This window comes from Colobus angolensis, unplaced genomic scaffold (assembly GCF_000951035.1).
Source record: "Colobus angolensis palliatus isolate OR3802 unplaced genomic scaffold, Cang.pa_1.0 Scaffold62, whole genome shotgun sequence".
In the NCBI taxonomy this organism is placed as follows: domain Eukaryota; kingdom Metazoa; phylum Chordata; class Mammalia; order Primates; family Cercopithecidae; genus Colobus; species Colobus angolensis.
This window is the reverse complement of record NW_012119821.1, coordinates 762,720-778,487: the sequence shown is the minus strand read 5'-3', so window position 1 is coordinate 778,487 and position 15,768 is coordinate 762,720. Positions and strand designations below refer to the sequence as shown.

The 15,768-nt window shown below is 33.7% G+C and overlaps 1 protein-coding gene across 1 annotated transcript in view; it reads right to left on the bottom strand.

Annotated features, from left to right (window-relative positions):
* Nucleotides 1–237: 237 nt before the first annotated feature.
* YTHDC2 (YTH domain containing 2) overlaps nucleotides 238–15,768 on the bottom strand; it is a 77,384-nt gene continuing 61,853 nt past the window's right edge. Inside the window, exons 24-30 of the mRNA XM_011963648.1 lie at nucleotides 14,998–15,107; nucleotides 12,983–13,275; nucleotides 10,244–10,421; nucleotides 4,224–4,427; nucleotides 3,314–3,496; nucleotides 2,103–2,190; nucleotides 238–2,010 (exon numbers count right to left, since the gene is read on the bottom strand). Of these exons, the coding sequence (XP_011819038.1) occupies nucleotides 2,110–2,190; nucleotides 3,314–3,496; nucleotides 4,224–4,427; nucleotides 10,244–10,421; nucleotides 12,983–13,275; nucleotides 14,998–15,107 (1,049 nt within the window). The 3' untranslated portion in view covers nucleotides 238–2,010; nucleotides 2,103–2,109. The remainder of the gene's footprint in view (nucleotides 2,011–2,102; nucleotides 2,191–3,313; nucleotides 3,497–4,223; nucleotides 4,428–10,243; nucleotides 10,422–12,982; nucleotides 13,276–14,997; nucleotides 15,108–15,768) is intronic.

Genomic DNA, 15,768 nt, shown 5'->3' with positions numbered 1-15,768 from the left:
TTGCATATTTTATTAATATTTAAAATATTTTATACTAAACACATGTTGTGAGATTTTTGCCTTCTCCTATTGAAATAAGACAATTTACAGGGAAGGGAGTTTCAATACAAACCATCACCTTCTATATCAATTTAGTATTCTTCAAGGTGTTTGAAATTCATTATTATCTCAGGGGATATTGTTGATCATTGTTAACTTAGTCTTATTATAAAGTATAAGAAATAAGATCTGAATAACTTAATAGAATTTCATTTTAATAAGTATATTTAAAGTTTATCACTTCCAAAAAACAGCATTTTAATTATTCAAGTTGTATTCATTTTAAATACCAACAAACCCATCATTTACATATAGAGCTAGATATTACAAAACAGATGGAAATTAAAACAAGTTTTTTTTGAAGTCTTTCCAAATTTAGAACATTGTAAACTATTAAGTATATACCTAAAAAATTTATACATTATCAGGGAAACACAAGTTGCTCTAATAGGAAAAGAACTATAATACACATACACTGGAATATAATTCATATAGGTTCAATTTACAGGTATGTCTTAAAGTACAAAAAACCCCCAAATCTAATAACTAGAAATACAGGCAACATTATAGCTGACTTTCTAAACTAATGCACCACTATATAATGCTTTCCTAGAGAAAGTAAAAGAGTTCTCAAGATTTTATGTTGACCCATGATTTTTCACTTGTTCTCAAATATAAAACCAGAGTTTTCTTTTTGTCTTTAATTTACACTCATGTTTGTTTGTTTGCTTTTATAAGAATAACTAAAATGTGTCATGAGAAGTGCTATCAAACCTGTCTATTCAGAGCTCAGTAACCAAGACATTTCTTTCATTTTTCCCTGTTGCTCTATTTTCCCTTCAAAAAGTCTCTAAGGAAATTTTATAAACAGTGGTGGTAAAAAGATAAATAATTCTGAGATGGCAAAGAAATATGAGACTTGGCACTAGCACAGGTTTACAAAAAAAAAATCCCCCATTTATTAAACCATACATGTGAAAAAGGAAAATCATATCTGAAAACATAAGCCAGTGAAAACATGGAAAAAATGGAAGGCGGCACTTAGAATTGTGGTGCTTGCAGGTTTTACTTTGGAAGACACACAGCAAGCAAGCTACCAGTTGAGAATTTTTAAAAACTTGAAGTTGTTTAAATTTTGAACTTGTTTCAATCAAGTTGTAGCCAAAACAACAAGGTCATAATTGCTGTGCTCATATAAGAGATGTGAGGAGGAAGGGAGAAATGCAGGGAAGGAGCGGGGAGAGGACGAAGGGAGGGAGAGGGAGGAAAGAGTAAGGTACACATCAGGTTAAAAGGGGCAGGATTAGGAATAAAATTAAGCACTTAATCTAATCTGATCAGGAAGAAACTTTGCCCCATATTCAGATTTTATTGCATTTCATAATCACAGAAAAAAACATCCATCTTATTTCTTAATGTGTCTCAAGTTAAAAATGGCAGAATGAATAGCCCTTAGCACATACGATTTCTAAAAGGGACATTTGTAGAATTTCAGTGGTTTTTTGTTGTTGTCCTTGTCGTTTTCCCCGCTTCTTTTCATAGGTGTTGACGTATTTGTTTTCTAATGATAATCTTAAGAGTTGACTCTTCTAAAATGGTGTTCAGATGTTCTGACATATTCAGGTCTTTCTTAAACAACTTACTCTGCATTAAAAAGTCATCAATAAGAACTGTAATTCGGTGTTTCTAAAAATGAAATGTTTAACTTCAAATTAAGTTTGTTTAAAATAACTGCTATTGTGCCAAATGATGAAACTATTTTATTCATTACAAACATCATATAATCATTCTCTATGATCACTATAAAAATTTAAATGATTCCTTTCTCTTGTATATGAAGATGGTAGTTCTAAAGCTACACTCTAAAAGTGTTAAAAAGCCCATTCGTAGCACACACTCCATCTCAGTTTTTGAAAGTCAGTGCATTCAGTAGTTATAAATAGGCATGATGTTCTTCCACAGCTAAGAGTTCTAGAAGAAAGGGGAAAAAAAAAAGATAAATAATCTGAAAAGTTCCTAATGATCACAAATACTGCCAATACTCAAAGTCAAGATGGTATAACCTGAGTGTCAATCAGTTGTGTTTTTTTCGCCCAAGGGAAGACGTTCCCATAACTGGAGCAACTGTTCACCAACCTGAGGCTCTAGTTCCTAGATAAATCAGAAGTGAAAATAAACATAAAAATAACTGGATTGAAAATTTTTAATGACCAAAACCTATACTGATAAAAATGTAAGAAAAACACTTTAAATTTCATTTTCCTACCAGAGTATGCTAAAATCATATGGTATGAATTGTTCTAATTCTTTGCTTTAAGGTTTATGGAGTTGACTTCCAGATTTAAGATTACAGTTAATCTGCAAAATCTCTCAACTTTTGTGACAAAATGGCAACAGATTCCCATGGAGTCCTTCTGGAACTGTTTCTACCTAAAAATAATGGATTGTGTTTTTAATAGAGATTTAGCAAAAGCACTCAGCTGGAACTTCCAAAGGTTTACTGTGAAACCTGCATATTTGATGTTGGGTTTTTCCCACGAAACTCTCTTAAGCAACTACATCTTCTTATCTTGAAAATTATTAAAATATTTTTTCTTCTAAGAATTATTTCTAACAGATATTTCTTCAAAATCATTATAGAATAAAAATGAAATTATTCTCACACAACTGAAAAGAATGCCACTTTATAGTCCTCCTATGGAATGATACCTATGATAAGCACTTCAGAGGAACCTAAACACCCCTTTTTACACAGTGATTTGAAACGAGTCATACTGGTTCAGATACATTACTAGCTGTGTAACCTCAGGCAAAACTAATCTTTGAGTCTATTTTCTCCTATATAAAATTGGACTAATAATTTAATCATAAGAAATAAATTATATCTTATAAAGCAGCTAGCATAGTATTTGATCAATATATATTAATTTCCATCATCTTAACTAGCTTAAAATGCATGTAAGTAGCATCATGAAGACAAAGCAAAACATTACAGAAATAAACAAGCCACCAGAATATAAAAGGTTATTTACTTTACATAATTAAAGCCAAAGAGAAGTTAAATACTATTGTCATCTTGAGACTCTGATTGCAACAAACAATCAGACACATTTACAAGTAGGTTTTTACTAGCTTTTTACAAACCTGAACCCCTGTTTCCCATGTGCATATGGAATGTAAAATTTGTACTCTTACATTTTATTCTCAATTAAAGCACTGGATAACAAGAAAACAAACAGAAATAAAAGTTAAAAAAAAAAATGCCATTGTATACCTGCCCATCCCTGCTTATCTGTACTTTCTTGTTGTCATTCCATGGATTGAGTAAATGGTGTGCAAATTGAAAGGGAAGGCTTTCTTTTCGTATCCACTCCACTTTAAATACTCCTCCTAGTCCCGCAGAGCCCCAGTCCTGGCTCTTTTCCCTTCCAATCTCAGAAGACATCCTAGAAAATCCCTGTAGGTGAAATGGGAGGAAGGAATAGAGGTGAGGAGGAGATTAACATGTCTAAATTTATCTGAGAAGGCTGAGTTTTACAAATTTTAAGATAAAGATATAATATTAAAATAACAGAAACCTAACAAAAACAAAAAATAAGCTACTTATTAAATTTTTCATTAAAAGCTCTCTTAGCAAATTTTAGAGAAAACAGTTCGAGCCTCCTAACAATTTCAAATATCAATAATGATTTCTAAATAAAACAGCAACAGTTCTAAGACCATATTTGTTCCATGATAAATGGATACAAGTTAACTTCTAGGCTTTCATTTCCAAAAATTATAACAAACATCAAATAATAAATGTATTATTTTATACATTCAGGTATACATTAAGTCAAGATGGGTGATGGTTAAGAAACATACTTAGTTTATTGATTGTCAATACTAACTTCCTTGGCCTATTTAAATAAATATTTTACCAAAAGGTCAAGCTTCTCATTACTTTGAATCCACCTGAGAATTAGTAAATCTGAAGTTGTCTTCAGAAGGAAACATAGTTTATCTGACAAAGCGGATTTCAGTTCTATCATCCTCTAAAGAGATGCAATATATCCCTCATTCTCAATCAAGCAAAAGACATTCTTGCATTCTGATGCAATGAAAAGCCAGCTGTTTTTCTAAAAATCTCTATGATTTAACCTATAGCCAGAACAACCCCATTTTACTGATTCAGGGTGGCTCACCTGAAAATGTCCAGATCCTTGAACAGAAAATACCAAGTAAACCATGCTGCTTTCCCAAAAGGCTCGATTTAGCTTCCGTTCATTACTAGGAGTTGTAGACCAAATACCCTTCTGTTGAGAAATTTCAAGGTTTCTCAAATTGCTACTCTTCATTATGAAGTATCGAACAGGCATGTTTGGTCTTGGTGAAGGAGATTTTGATCCCTATAAAAGAATACATAAGTTCTTGAAAGGTAATCTGACCTTTCAAAACCAATAGGCTCCATTAAATAACATCTTCATAAACATATAAGCCAAAATATTTTACCATATATTCAACAAATGCAAATAGCTCTATCATGTCTGAAACCTATACAAGACTCAACCAAAATAAAGTTAGCTAAAAACAAGTACTCATTTTCAGAGCATTCAAAATCCCTTATCAACAAAGGATCCTGGAGTACCAACTTTGGTTTATACCTCAAATATACTTTCAGAAAATGTTTTAATACACTTTCAAAATCGGAAAACAAAACAAATATTTCTCCAGCTTACTGCCTGGAGGCAGTTTTCAGAGGACAAAGAAAAACAGTACAGTGGTCTCAATTAAGTTGTGCAGAAAGAAACTGGAGTTCAGAGACCGAAGTGGCTACTGCACATGGCAATGTACTATGTTAGATAGAAAGGAGCTGCACATAAAGAGAGCTCCAAAGAAAAAGCAGAGGGGTTCCCACAAGTGTTTAGCTAAGTGCTGACCTGAACATGAGTGAGAAAAAAGATAAATAACCCAAGGCTAGGGAAAGATCCAAAGGAAAACAAGTAGACCAAACAATTCCTAGAGCTCACACATGGCTGGGAATATTTCATGTTATCTCCAGCCAGAACAGATAGAACCTGTAATACATATGGTACTGGCCCACAGGAGGGCCATACCTTAGTATTGGAACTAAATTAATAACAGAATAAAGACTGCTCTGGCCCAACCCTAACATTGCTTAAAAGCAAACTTCAAAAGGATTCAACTGATTGCAACTAAGCTGTGAATCAGAACAAAGTCTAACCCTATTGAAAGGAATATACAAAAACCTAGCTGCCCAACAAAATTACAAGAAACACAAAACAGGAGAATATACAAAGGTTGTTATTTACATAATGAAGGCCAAAGAGAAGTTAAATACTGTTGTCATCTTGAGACTCTGATTGCAATGAGCAATCAGACACATTTACAAGTAGATTTTTAATAGCTCTTTACAAATCTGAACCCATTTCCCATGTGCATACGGAATATAAAATTTGTACTCTTACATTTTCTCCACAAAGTACTGGATAACAAGAAGACAAAACAGAAACAAAAGTGAAAGAAAAAAAATGCCAAAAGTAATAAACAGAAACAGTCTCAGAGATGACTGAGTTCATGCAGTTAGGAGACAAGAATGTTAAAGCATCTGTTATAAAAACATTCATTATGTTCAAAAAAGTAGAGGAAAACTTGAACATAATGAGAGGAGAAATGGAAGATATTATTTACTTAATTTTTTTTAGGGAGACAGAGTCTCACTCTGTCATCCAGGCTGGAATGGCACAATCATAGCTCACTATAACTTCATATTCCTGGGTTCACGTGATCCTCCTGCCTCAGCCTCCCCAGAAGCTAGCAATACAGGTGGCCCATCACCACGCCCAACTAGTTTTTTTATTCTTTTGTAGAGATGATGGGGTCTTCCCACGTTGCCCAGGTTGTTCTCAAACTCCTGGCCTCAAGCTATCATCCCAACCTGGCCTCCCAAACCATTGGGATTACAGACATAAACCAAGCCCGGCCAGAAGATATATACACATATATATATATATATATATATATATGTGTGTGTGTGTGTGTATATATATTTTTAAAATTTTTAAAAGACCCGAAAGGAACTTCTAGAGATGAAAATACAGCATTTGAAAACACATGAGAAGGAAAGAACACCAGATTAGACACCAAAAATGACTGAAAAAAATGAAGAGAACGTCAGTGACCTGTGGAACCATATGAAATGGTCTTGTATCTGTGTATCCAGAGTCCCAGAAAGGAGGTTCTTCAGGCAGAAGTAAATAACACAAAGTGCGCATTCGTATTAACACAAAAGAATAATGAGCCCAAGATTAGTAAATAATAAATATAAAAATATATTTTTCTGGCTTTGAAATCTTCGTAAAAGATAACTGACTATGTAAAGTAAAAATAATACATTATAGCATTTATATAAAAACAAAATGTATGAAAACAGTAACACAAAGGAGTAAAGTGTAAAATAAAAGAACACTGTTGGCCAGGTGCGGTGGCTCACGCTTGCAATCCCAGCACTTTGGGAGGCTGAGGTGGGCGGATCACTTGAGATCAAGAGTTCGAGACCAGCCTGACCAACATGGTGAAACCCTGTCTCTACTAAAAAATACAAAAAATTAGCCAAGCGTGGTGGCACATGCCTGTAATCCCAGTTACTCAGGAGGCTGAGGCAGGAGAATGGCGTGAACCCAGGAGGTGGAGCTTGCAGTGAGCTGAGATCGTGCCACTGCACTCCAGCCTGGGTGACAGAGTGAGACTGTCTCAAAAAATAAAAAATAAAAAATAAAAATAAATAAATAAATGGCTTCATTAGTGAATTCTATCAAATATTCAAGGAAGAAATAATACCAATTCTACACATCTCTTCTAAAATACTGAAGTGGGACAAACACTTCCCAACTAATCTTATGAGGCCAGCATTACTCTGACATCAAAACCATACAAAGATACATAACGAAAAAGAACTACAGCATAATACCCCTCATGAACAAAGATCCCTCATTTAACAAAATCAAATCCAGCAATATATAAAAATAACACCATGACCAAGTGAGGTATAAACATAAGAAAATCAAGCAAGGAATTCGCCATACTAATAGACAAAAAATGCTTTCCTCCTAAGATCAAGGCAAAGATATGTGGCTCTCAACACTGAACAACATTTTACTGGAGACTCCGGCCAGAGAGATAAGGTAAAAAAGAAATAAACAGCAATCAGATTGAAAAGGAAAAAAGGTAAAACTATCTTTATTATCAGATGGCATAAAAAGCTAATGGAATTAATAAATGAAGTAAGGTCATAAGATTCGGGGCAAATACAAATATCAAATGTATTTGTACATACTAGCAATGAACACCTGCAATTAAAATTCTAAAAAACAGTATCAAAAACATTAAATAGTTAGGGATAAATTTAACAAAAAATGTGTAATACTTGTACTCTTAAATTTATAAAACATTGTTGAGGGAAATAGATATACTATGCTTATGGATTAGAAGACTAAAAAGTGTTAATTGTTGATTTTTTTCAAATTGATCTATAGATTCAATGCAATTCCACTCAAAATACCAAAAAATTTTTCTGTAGAAACTGATGAACTGACTTTAAAGTTTATACGAAAGTACAAAGGACCTGGAACAGCCAAAACAATATTGAAGAAGATAAACAAAGTTGAAGGACAATTGATTGAAGGTGAAGGATTAACTGATTTCAAGACTTAACTATAAAGCTACTAAAATAATGTCAGTGTACCACCGGCAAATATATATATTAAATACCACATATAAATATATAAATATACTATATATTATATAGTATTATATACAATATATTAATAATATGTAAATACATAGTACATAAATATATTAATATATATCATATATTGAGGGGGGGGAGAAAGAGAGAGAGAGACAGATTAATGAAACTAAAGAGTCCAATAAGTAGACCACATATTTACGGCCAGTTGATTTTTGACAACAGTGTCAAAGTAACTCAATGGGAAAAAAAAAATGGTTTTTAACAAATGGTACTGGAACAATTGTATAAGCAAAAGATTGCCAACTATAAAACTTCTAAAAGAAAACACAGGAGAAAATTATGATCTTGGGTTTGGTACACAAAATTTCTTAGTACAGAAAAAATACGAATCATAATAGAAAAAGTTGATGAAATGGACTCCATCAAAATGAAAAACGTTTGCTCTTCAAAAGATACTGTTAAGGAAATGGAAAAACAACATATCTAACACATATTGTTAGAAAATATATGCAAAACATATAATAATTAAGCCTTGTACCCAGAATATACAGAAAACTCTTACAACTCAGTGAAAGATGACAAATCACCAAAAACTAACAACAAAAAGTGAACTAAAATTTGAACATTTCACAAAGATGATACACAATGGCTAATAAGCACATGAAAAGATGCTCAACATCATTAGTAACTGGGAAAATACAAATTAAAACTATAATGGCCTATTACTACATACCCAACTGGAATGGCTAAAATTACAAAGGCTAATAATGCCAAATACTGTCAAGAATATGGAACAAATGGAACTCTTAAAGATTGTTAAAGGAAATGCAACACAGTACTGTCATTTTGGAAAACAGTTGGACAGTTTCTTGTAAAGCTAAATATACATTTTCAAACAACTCAAACGATACTAATCCTAGGGATTTGCCAAAGAACAGAAGACATATTTAGACACAAAGATTTAACTTGAATGTTGGTACCAGTTAGTACAATGTTAGCAACTTTATTCATAACAGCCAAAAAGTGCAAACAACCCAAATGTCCATCAACTGATGAATGGAAAAACAAACCAGTCTATCTAAAAATGGAATACTACTCAGCAATAAGATAAACTAATAATATACTCAACAATATGGATAGATTGTTGATACATTCAATCTTATGTATGTAGCATTTTGTGTCTGGCTTATTTCACTTAATATAATTTCAAAAGGATTCTATTAAGTGAAATAAGCCAGGCACAAAACGTTACATATATATGATTCCATTTACAGGAAATTCCAGAAAAGGCAAAATTCAAGGGACAAAGAGCTGAACAGTGGGTTACCAGGGAGTAGGGGTGATGGAAATATGTAGATGATTGTGGTATAGTTACATGATTGTTTACATTTGTCAAAATTCATTAAATCATACAGTTTAAACTGGTGAACTTTATTGTAAATTACACCTGAATAAAGGTGTATAAATAAACCAAAAAACTTCAAAACCTAAGAATGCAAATCTACAAAAACATTTATTTTCCTCTTATTTAACAAAGAGTATTTCAATAGACACATTCACCACAATACAATATGCAGCTAAATAACCTCTAATCAAATACCTACTCAGCTACTAAAACAGGAAAGTAAAAGTAATCACATCATGAACATTTGAAATTATTCTTATTACAAGTTTTTTTAAAGGTACAGTTTTCAATTCCATATCAACATTTCCTACCTTCCTAACCTTATCCCATCTTGTTTTTTAAATATAACCACTGTAGAAATCAATTAACAACAGACAGAAACCACTGTTTTCAATTCTGAAATTATAAACCAAAGTTAAATTAATCTTTTTGTTATTTATTTTAGCAAAAAAGTTTCTAAAGGGCTAGGCATGGTGGCTCACACCTGTAATGCCTGCCACTCAGAGGCTGAGACGGGAGGATCACTTGAGCCCAGGAGTTTGAGGCGAACCTAGGCAACAAAGGGAGATCCGCATCCACAAAACAAGAATTTTTCTTTAATCAGCTGGGCACGGTGGCAGGCACCTGTGGTCCCAGACACTCAAAAGCTGAGGTGTCAAGATCACTTGAGCCCAGGAGTTCAAGGCTGCAGTAGATATGACTGTACCACAACACTCCAGCCTGGGTAAAAGAGTGAAACCCCATCTCAAAAAAAAAGGTTCGAAACAAATAGGAAACAAATAATAAACAGCCTAACTACGTGCCAGTAGTGAATGATCTATAGTTTTCAAACATTCTAAAATACCCCAAGATGGTAATAACTAGAAATATTTGGCACACAGGAAAAATTTTACATTTACTCAAAGTGTATCAAGTTTGCTAGCTTCAACTTACATCTAGAAAAGAGGCCACAATTAGAAAAGTACTCTAATTGTTTTACAATTTTATTTACCTAGCATTACATGTGCTACAAATCTGTTCCTTACTACATTTCCTTTCAGATACTCTACCTTTCCTGAGGATGGAGGAGAAGGACTAGCACAAGGACTTGGGTAACTACTGCTGTCTGTAGATTTCACAGAAGACTGATCTGATCGGTCCTCGGTGCCTCGTTTAGGATGTAAAATTCCTCTATCTTTGTACTTCTGAGGTGGGTGTAATGCTGGAGATGGAGATTTCATCAGTATTCTTGAGCAAGAAGGAGGAAGCAAAGATCAGTTATATATAAGTTCGTAATACAAAGATTAGTTATGTATAAGTTTATAATACAAAGCAGATGCCATTTTAATCCAAAGTCCCAATGATCTTATGATTTATGGAATATTATTTAAAAATACTAAGGTCAGGAAATATAGATGTCTATGACAGTTCTAAATTTACACCTAACTAGGTATGAGATCCTGGGCAAGCCTCTTAACTTATTGGAGCTTTAATTTCCTTATCTGTTAAATAAAAGGATTATATCTAAACTCCAAGATTTTTCTATTCTAAAATTCTATGAATAAATGCCACAAACATGGCAGTTCAGGAATTTCATAATTTTTCTTAAAGTACGGGTCTTTCTGGGACAATCAGACATTAAGTGCTTCCTGATGTATTGCAATATAAAGTTCACAACACCACCTATAAAATATTATTGTTAAAACACTGGATCCAATCAAGCCCTGAGAGCTAACCACCAGCTTACACAAGATACATAGGGTATGGAGTCCGGGCACAGTGGCTCACGTCTGTAATCCCAGCACTTTAGGAGGCTGAGGTGGGCAGATCACGAGGTCAGGAGTTCGAGACCAGTCTGACTAACATGGTGAAACCCCACCTCTACTAAAAATACAAAAATTAGCCGGGCGTGGTGGCGTGCACCTGCAAGTCCAGCTACTCAGAAGACTGAGGCAGGAGAATTGCTTGAACCCAGGAGGCGGAGGTTACAGTGAGCTGAGATCGCGCCACTGCACTCCAGCCTGGGCGACAAAGCAAGACTGTCTCAAAAAATAAAACATAAAAATAAATAAAAAATAAAAGATACATAGGGTATAGAAATAAATAGTGCCAGGAAAAAGCAGAGACAAATCCAGAACGTAGGACATCTCACAGTACCACTGACCTAGTTTCTTGAACATTTCACCGACTTGATTTATCTAACAGTATTTTGTTTTTTCTTTCTTGCTTCTTTTCTGTTTTGGCTTACATATTTAAAAGTAAATCCCACACATCATGTCATTTTATCCTTCCATATTTAAATATGCATCTGTTAAAATGGGTGCATTGTGCCTACATAACCAAAGTGGTTACCAATCCCAATAAAATTATAATTTCCTCAATTGTCTCACATTATTGATTCATTTGCATCAGCCTACAAGGAACACTCATGCATTATATATTAGTATGTCATGTTTCTTGAATCTAACAGAATTTTTCATAGGCTGGTTTAGGAATAACTCTGCTACAGAATAATTCCTATGGAAATATATTCCCACATTCTAAATAACTAATGCTCAAGAAAATTCTAGAACAATATTTTCAAAAAGTGGGGCGTATCTAAGTAAAAAATGTACTTTTTAGTCTCCCTTTTTCTCAGCAGGGTCTAGATCAGAAAGAAAGGTTCAGGCACGCATTTTACAAGCTTTCCTTGGGAACTGGTTAAATTACTACTAAAATGTAGTATCTGAAGAACATGGAAACCAATGTTTTATTCCTCTTTAATTAAAGTCTTAAATGATATTAAGCCTTTATATTTCATTCAAATATGCAAAAATCTGATCAAAAAAAGGTACTAAAAACCCCACCTGATCCTTGAAAAACTGTAAGCATTATGTATTTTTTATGTTTCCATTGTTAACTATAAAATCAAATTCTTATTATAGAGACTTTTCTACAGTATTGCCGAAACTAGCCTCATAGCCAAGAATGTTTTTTGTTATGAATTTTAAAAAGGTGAAAACCTGATATAAAATAACTTAAATTCGATTCTAACAAACGTTTTTATAACCAGAAACACTTCTGAATCATGGCCAATGATTTACTGTAACCACTATCATATTACTGGAATATATTTTTTACATAAATAATTCAGTATGAGGTGTCTCATTAATATTCATAAACAAAAACACCACATTTAATTGCAAATGAACAAAAGAATTTGGCTAAATTATAACAGAAATGTTGTCATATGACAGTAAATGTTTATTATATGCCTCCCCTCAATCCAATGTAAATCCTCTGGAGGAGATCTTATGTTTTGTACACTTCTAGATCCCTCACACCAAGAACTGGCATTGCATGTGTCACTGACTGAAGTACTTTTCTATAAGAATGCTAGTCAGCAGTACTGATATCTAGATAAGGCTTATAAGGAGGTTGTTCTTCTAAACGGCCATAGCCAGTACAGCTCAGGGTATCTAGGTAAAATGTTACTTCACATATATCAAGTAAAATATATAATCTTAAAATACCTATATATTTTTGAGAGATCCAATTCTAGAAATTAGATATTTTGACCTTTTCCTGACAAAGGGTTGCCTTATTAAATAACTGACAGATACCAGTAGTTTAAAATTCATATTAACAATACTTAGAAGAATTAAGTTGGACAAGTAGAAAACTCTTTGCACGTTACTGCTACCTTTTCATGGATCTTAGATTATAAAAAAAGTAATTTTTAAATATTATAAAAGCATATGATTCTAAGATAAATAATTCATTTTCCTGAAGAAAAAGTGACCCACTTTGGTAAAATGTCATAAATTTACCTTTCTGCAGTAGCACACTCATCAGAAAATTCAGTATCTGCTGAACTTTTCCTACTATTATTTGACCTCCAAGAAGAGGCCAAAGGAAGCTCTTCTGAAGACATAGGCCTTGGCCTTTGACCAATCCCAGATGGTTGCTGTAAACCTGCAGACTGTTCTTCAGTGCTTAAAACAGCTATAATTGCTCTTATGGTAGCTTCATCAACTTGAGACCAAGGTTTAGATGGAGCTCTCATTCGGCGTAAAAATAAGCTATGCCACTTCTGTCTGAGCTGCAGCAATAAACTAGCTGCCTGTAACAGTTCAAATAGATACAAGCAAATGAATATCACATATGCAAAACACTTGTTTGATTCGTTTCCATTAGTTTGCAACTGTTTCCAATAAACATATTTCACATTTCATATAATTTACTACCAATTTCATTATTTTTAATGGGTGAATGAAATAAAATTTATTTATTATATTTTAGGCACTAAGACACAAAATCAAATTAAATAGTCTAATAAGAAAGACAGTAAACAATAGTTGTGGTAGAGTGTGATTAATACTGGAAAAGTAGCAGCAGGGTAAATAAAAATATGTGTAGTTCATAGTGTTATTTTAGTGCCTGTAGAACATCCAAATGATCATGTCCTGAAGGCAGCTGGATTCATAGAAAGGTCTAAGATACAGCTCTAAACTTGAAAGTCACCAGTTCATAAATTATTGCAAAATATACACATAGAGGTAAAGTCCCCAGGGACTGTACAGAGGGAGTAAGAAGATAAGAGTAAGACACAAAGTGCTAGACAACTTAAAATTTAAAGCAAAAACACATACAGAGAGGTCTGTGAAACAACTAAGAAGGACTGACTACAGAGAAAGAATTAAGAAAGATTAATGTTACAGTAACTAGTGACAAAGAATTTGGGGCAGGAGTAAGGAAGAAAATTGGTGAAGGGCAGGAGTACAAAAAGGAGGATATGGACAATAGTGATAAATAATATAGAGAGGTCACATTTATCCAGGACAGCAGACTGACTTTGATAACATGAAGGACACAGTTGACCTTGGCAAGTACAGTTTCAGTGAAGTGATGGATTGGTGGGAATGGAAGTGAGAGTGTAGTAGGTTGAAGTGATGAATGAATGGATGCTAAAATAGTAAACCTAGCCAGTGTTAACTACTGACAGCTTGGCGCCTCCCAAAAATGTATAGAGAATGATCTTGAACAGTAGAGATAGAATCAAGGGGAGGCTCTGTCACAAAAATTTGTAATTTGAAAAGAAACATTCCTCCTCCCTCAAACCCCCAATTCAGAAGTATATGAAAAACAGAAAATAGTATGGAATCATATCTTTCTCTCAGAAACATAGTTATACAAAATAAAGGGAGTTCCTGTGTACCCGATACTCAATACTTTCTTATATATCCAGAAATATTCAAGGATTACTGCTATAGTTAGAAGTTTTTGTCCCCTCCAAAACTTCATGTTGAAACTTAACCTCCAATGCAGTAGTAATGGGAGGTGTTGGCCTTTGAGGGGTGACTGAGTCATGAGGGCTCTGGCTGCACAAATGGGACTAGGTATCCTTATAAAAGAGCTTGATGGAGGGAATTCATCCCCTCTTGCCCTTCTGCCTTTTGCCGTGTGAGGACACAGTATTCCTCCACTCTAGAGGAGGCAGGGCTCAGCAGCCCTCGCCCGATGTCAGCACCTTGATCTCAGACTTAACATCCTTCAGAACTGTGAGAAATAAATTTCTGTTCTTTATAAATTACTATAGCAGCAACAACAGACTAAGACAATTACCTTGCTTAAATAATGAGCTACAACTAGGTTTTCCAAGTCCTCTGTTGGAATAAACCCCAATACAGAAGAGAATGAATGAGGTCCCTATGAAAACTGAAAAACAAGCTGTATTCTCTGATACTAAGGGCTCAATAGTAAAGGAAAAATTCTTATCATACTATATATCAATTCACACTAACTGAATAAAAGAAATGTATTACACTACTTGAAAGCAACTTACCTCTGGCTCTAGTTTGAAATTGAGCCACTCATCAAGTTTCAAGGCTGCCAAATTAGCTGTAGTTTCGTCCTCCATTTCACTATCACTACTGTCATTGGGAATGCCATCCACTGTCCAAGTACATAATGAAAAAAAAAATCACTTTTACCTTCTTACATTATGGCAAAAAACTTAGAAGAATAAATATGCTTCATATACACAAACCCTCCTGACATACAACAATTTCTGCGGGAAGTTCTTCAAAGCCAAAAGATCACATATTAAATCTCAATATTTATTTAAAAGGAAAAAAAAAAAGGGACAATTTGAAGACTATAATCTCTCATCACGATGCAACAAAACAAAAAAGAATAGAATATAAAATTTGAAGCACAATCTTTAATAACTGGATGAAAAAGAACATAATTCAGGGAAGGAATGACTACACTACATATCAAGAACTATGAAAGGTGGCCAGAGCAATACTCTTATAAAGTCACAGGTCAGTTTTAAAAAGAAAAAGTATACAGCTAAATATATCTAAGAAAAATAGCATAAAACCCAAAGAATAATAGAAGAAAATAGAAAATAAAAAAAGATGAATTAGAAAGACAAAATGATAATTAAAACTATAACCCAGTTCTTTGTAAAGATTAATAGATAATCCTATGTAAATTTAATAAAGAAGAAAGCAAAAATCTATCTGCAAGATCAGGTGAAAATGAGATTATAAAAATTAATACAGGCCGGGCGCGGTGGCTCAAGCCTGTAATCCCAGCACTTTGGGAGGCC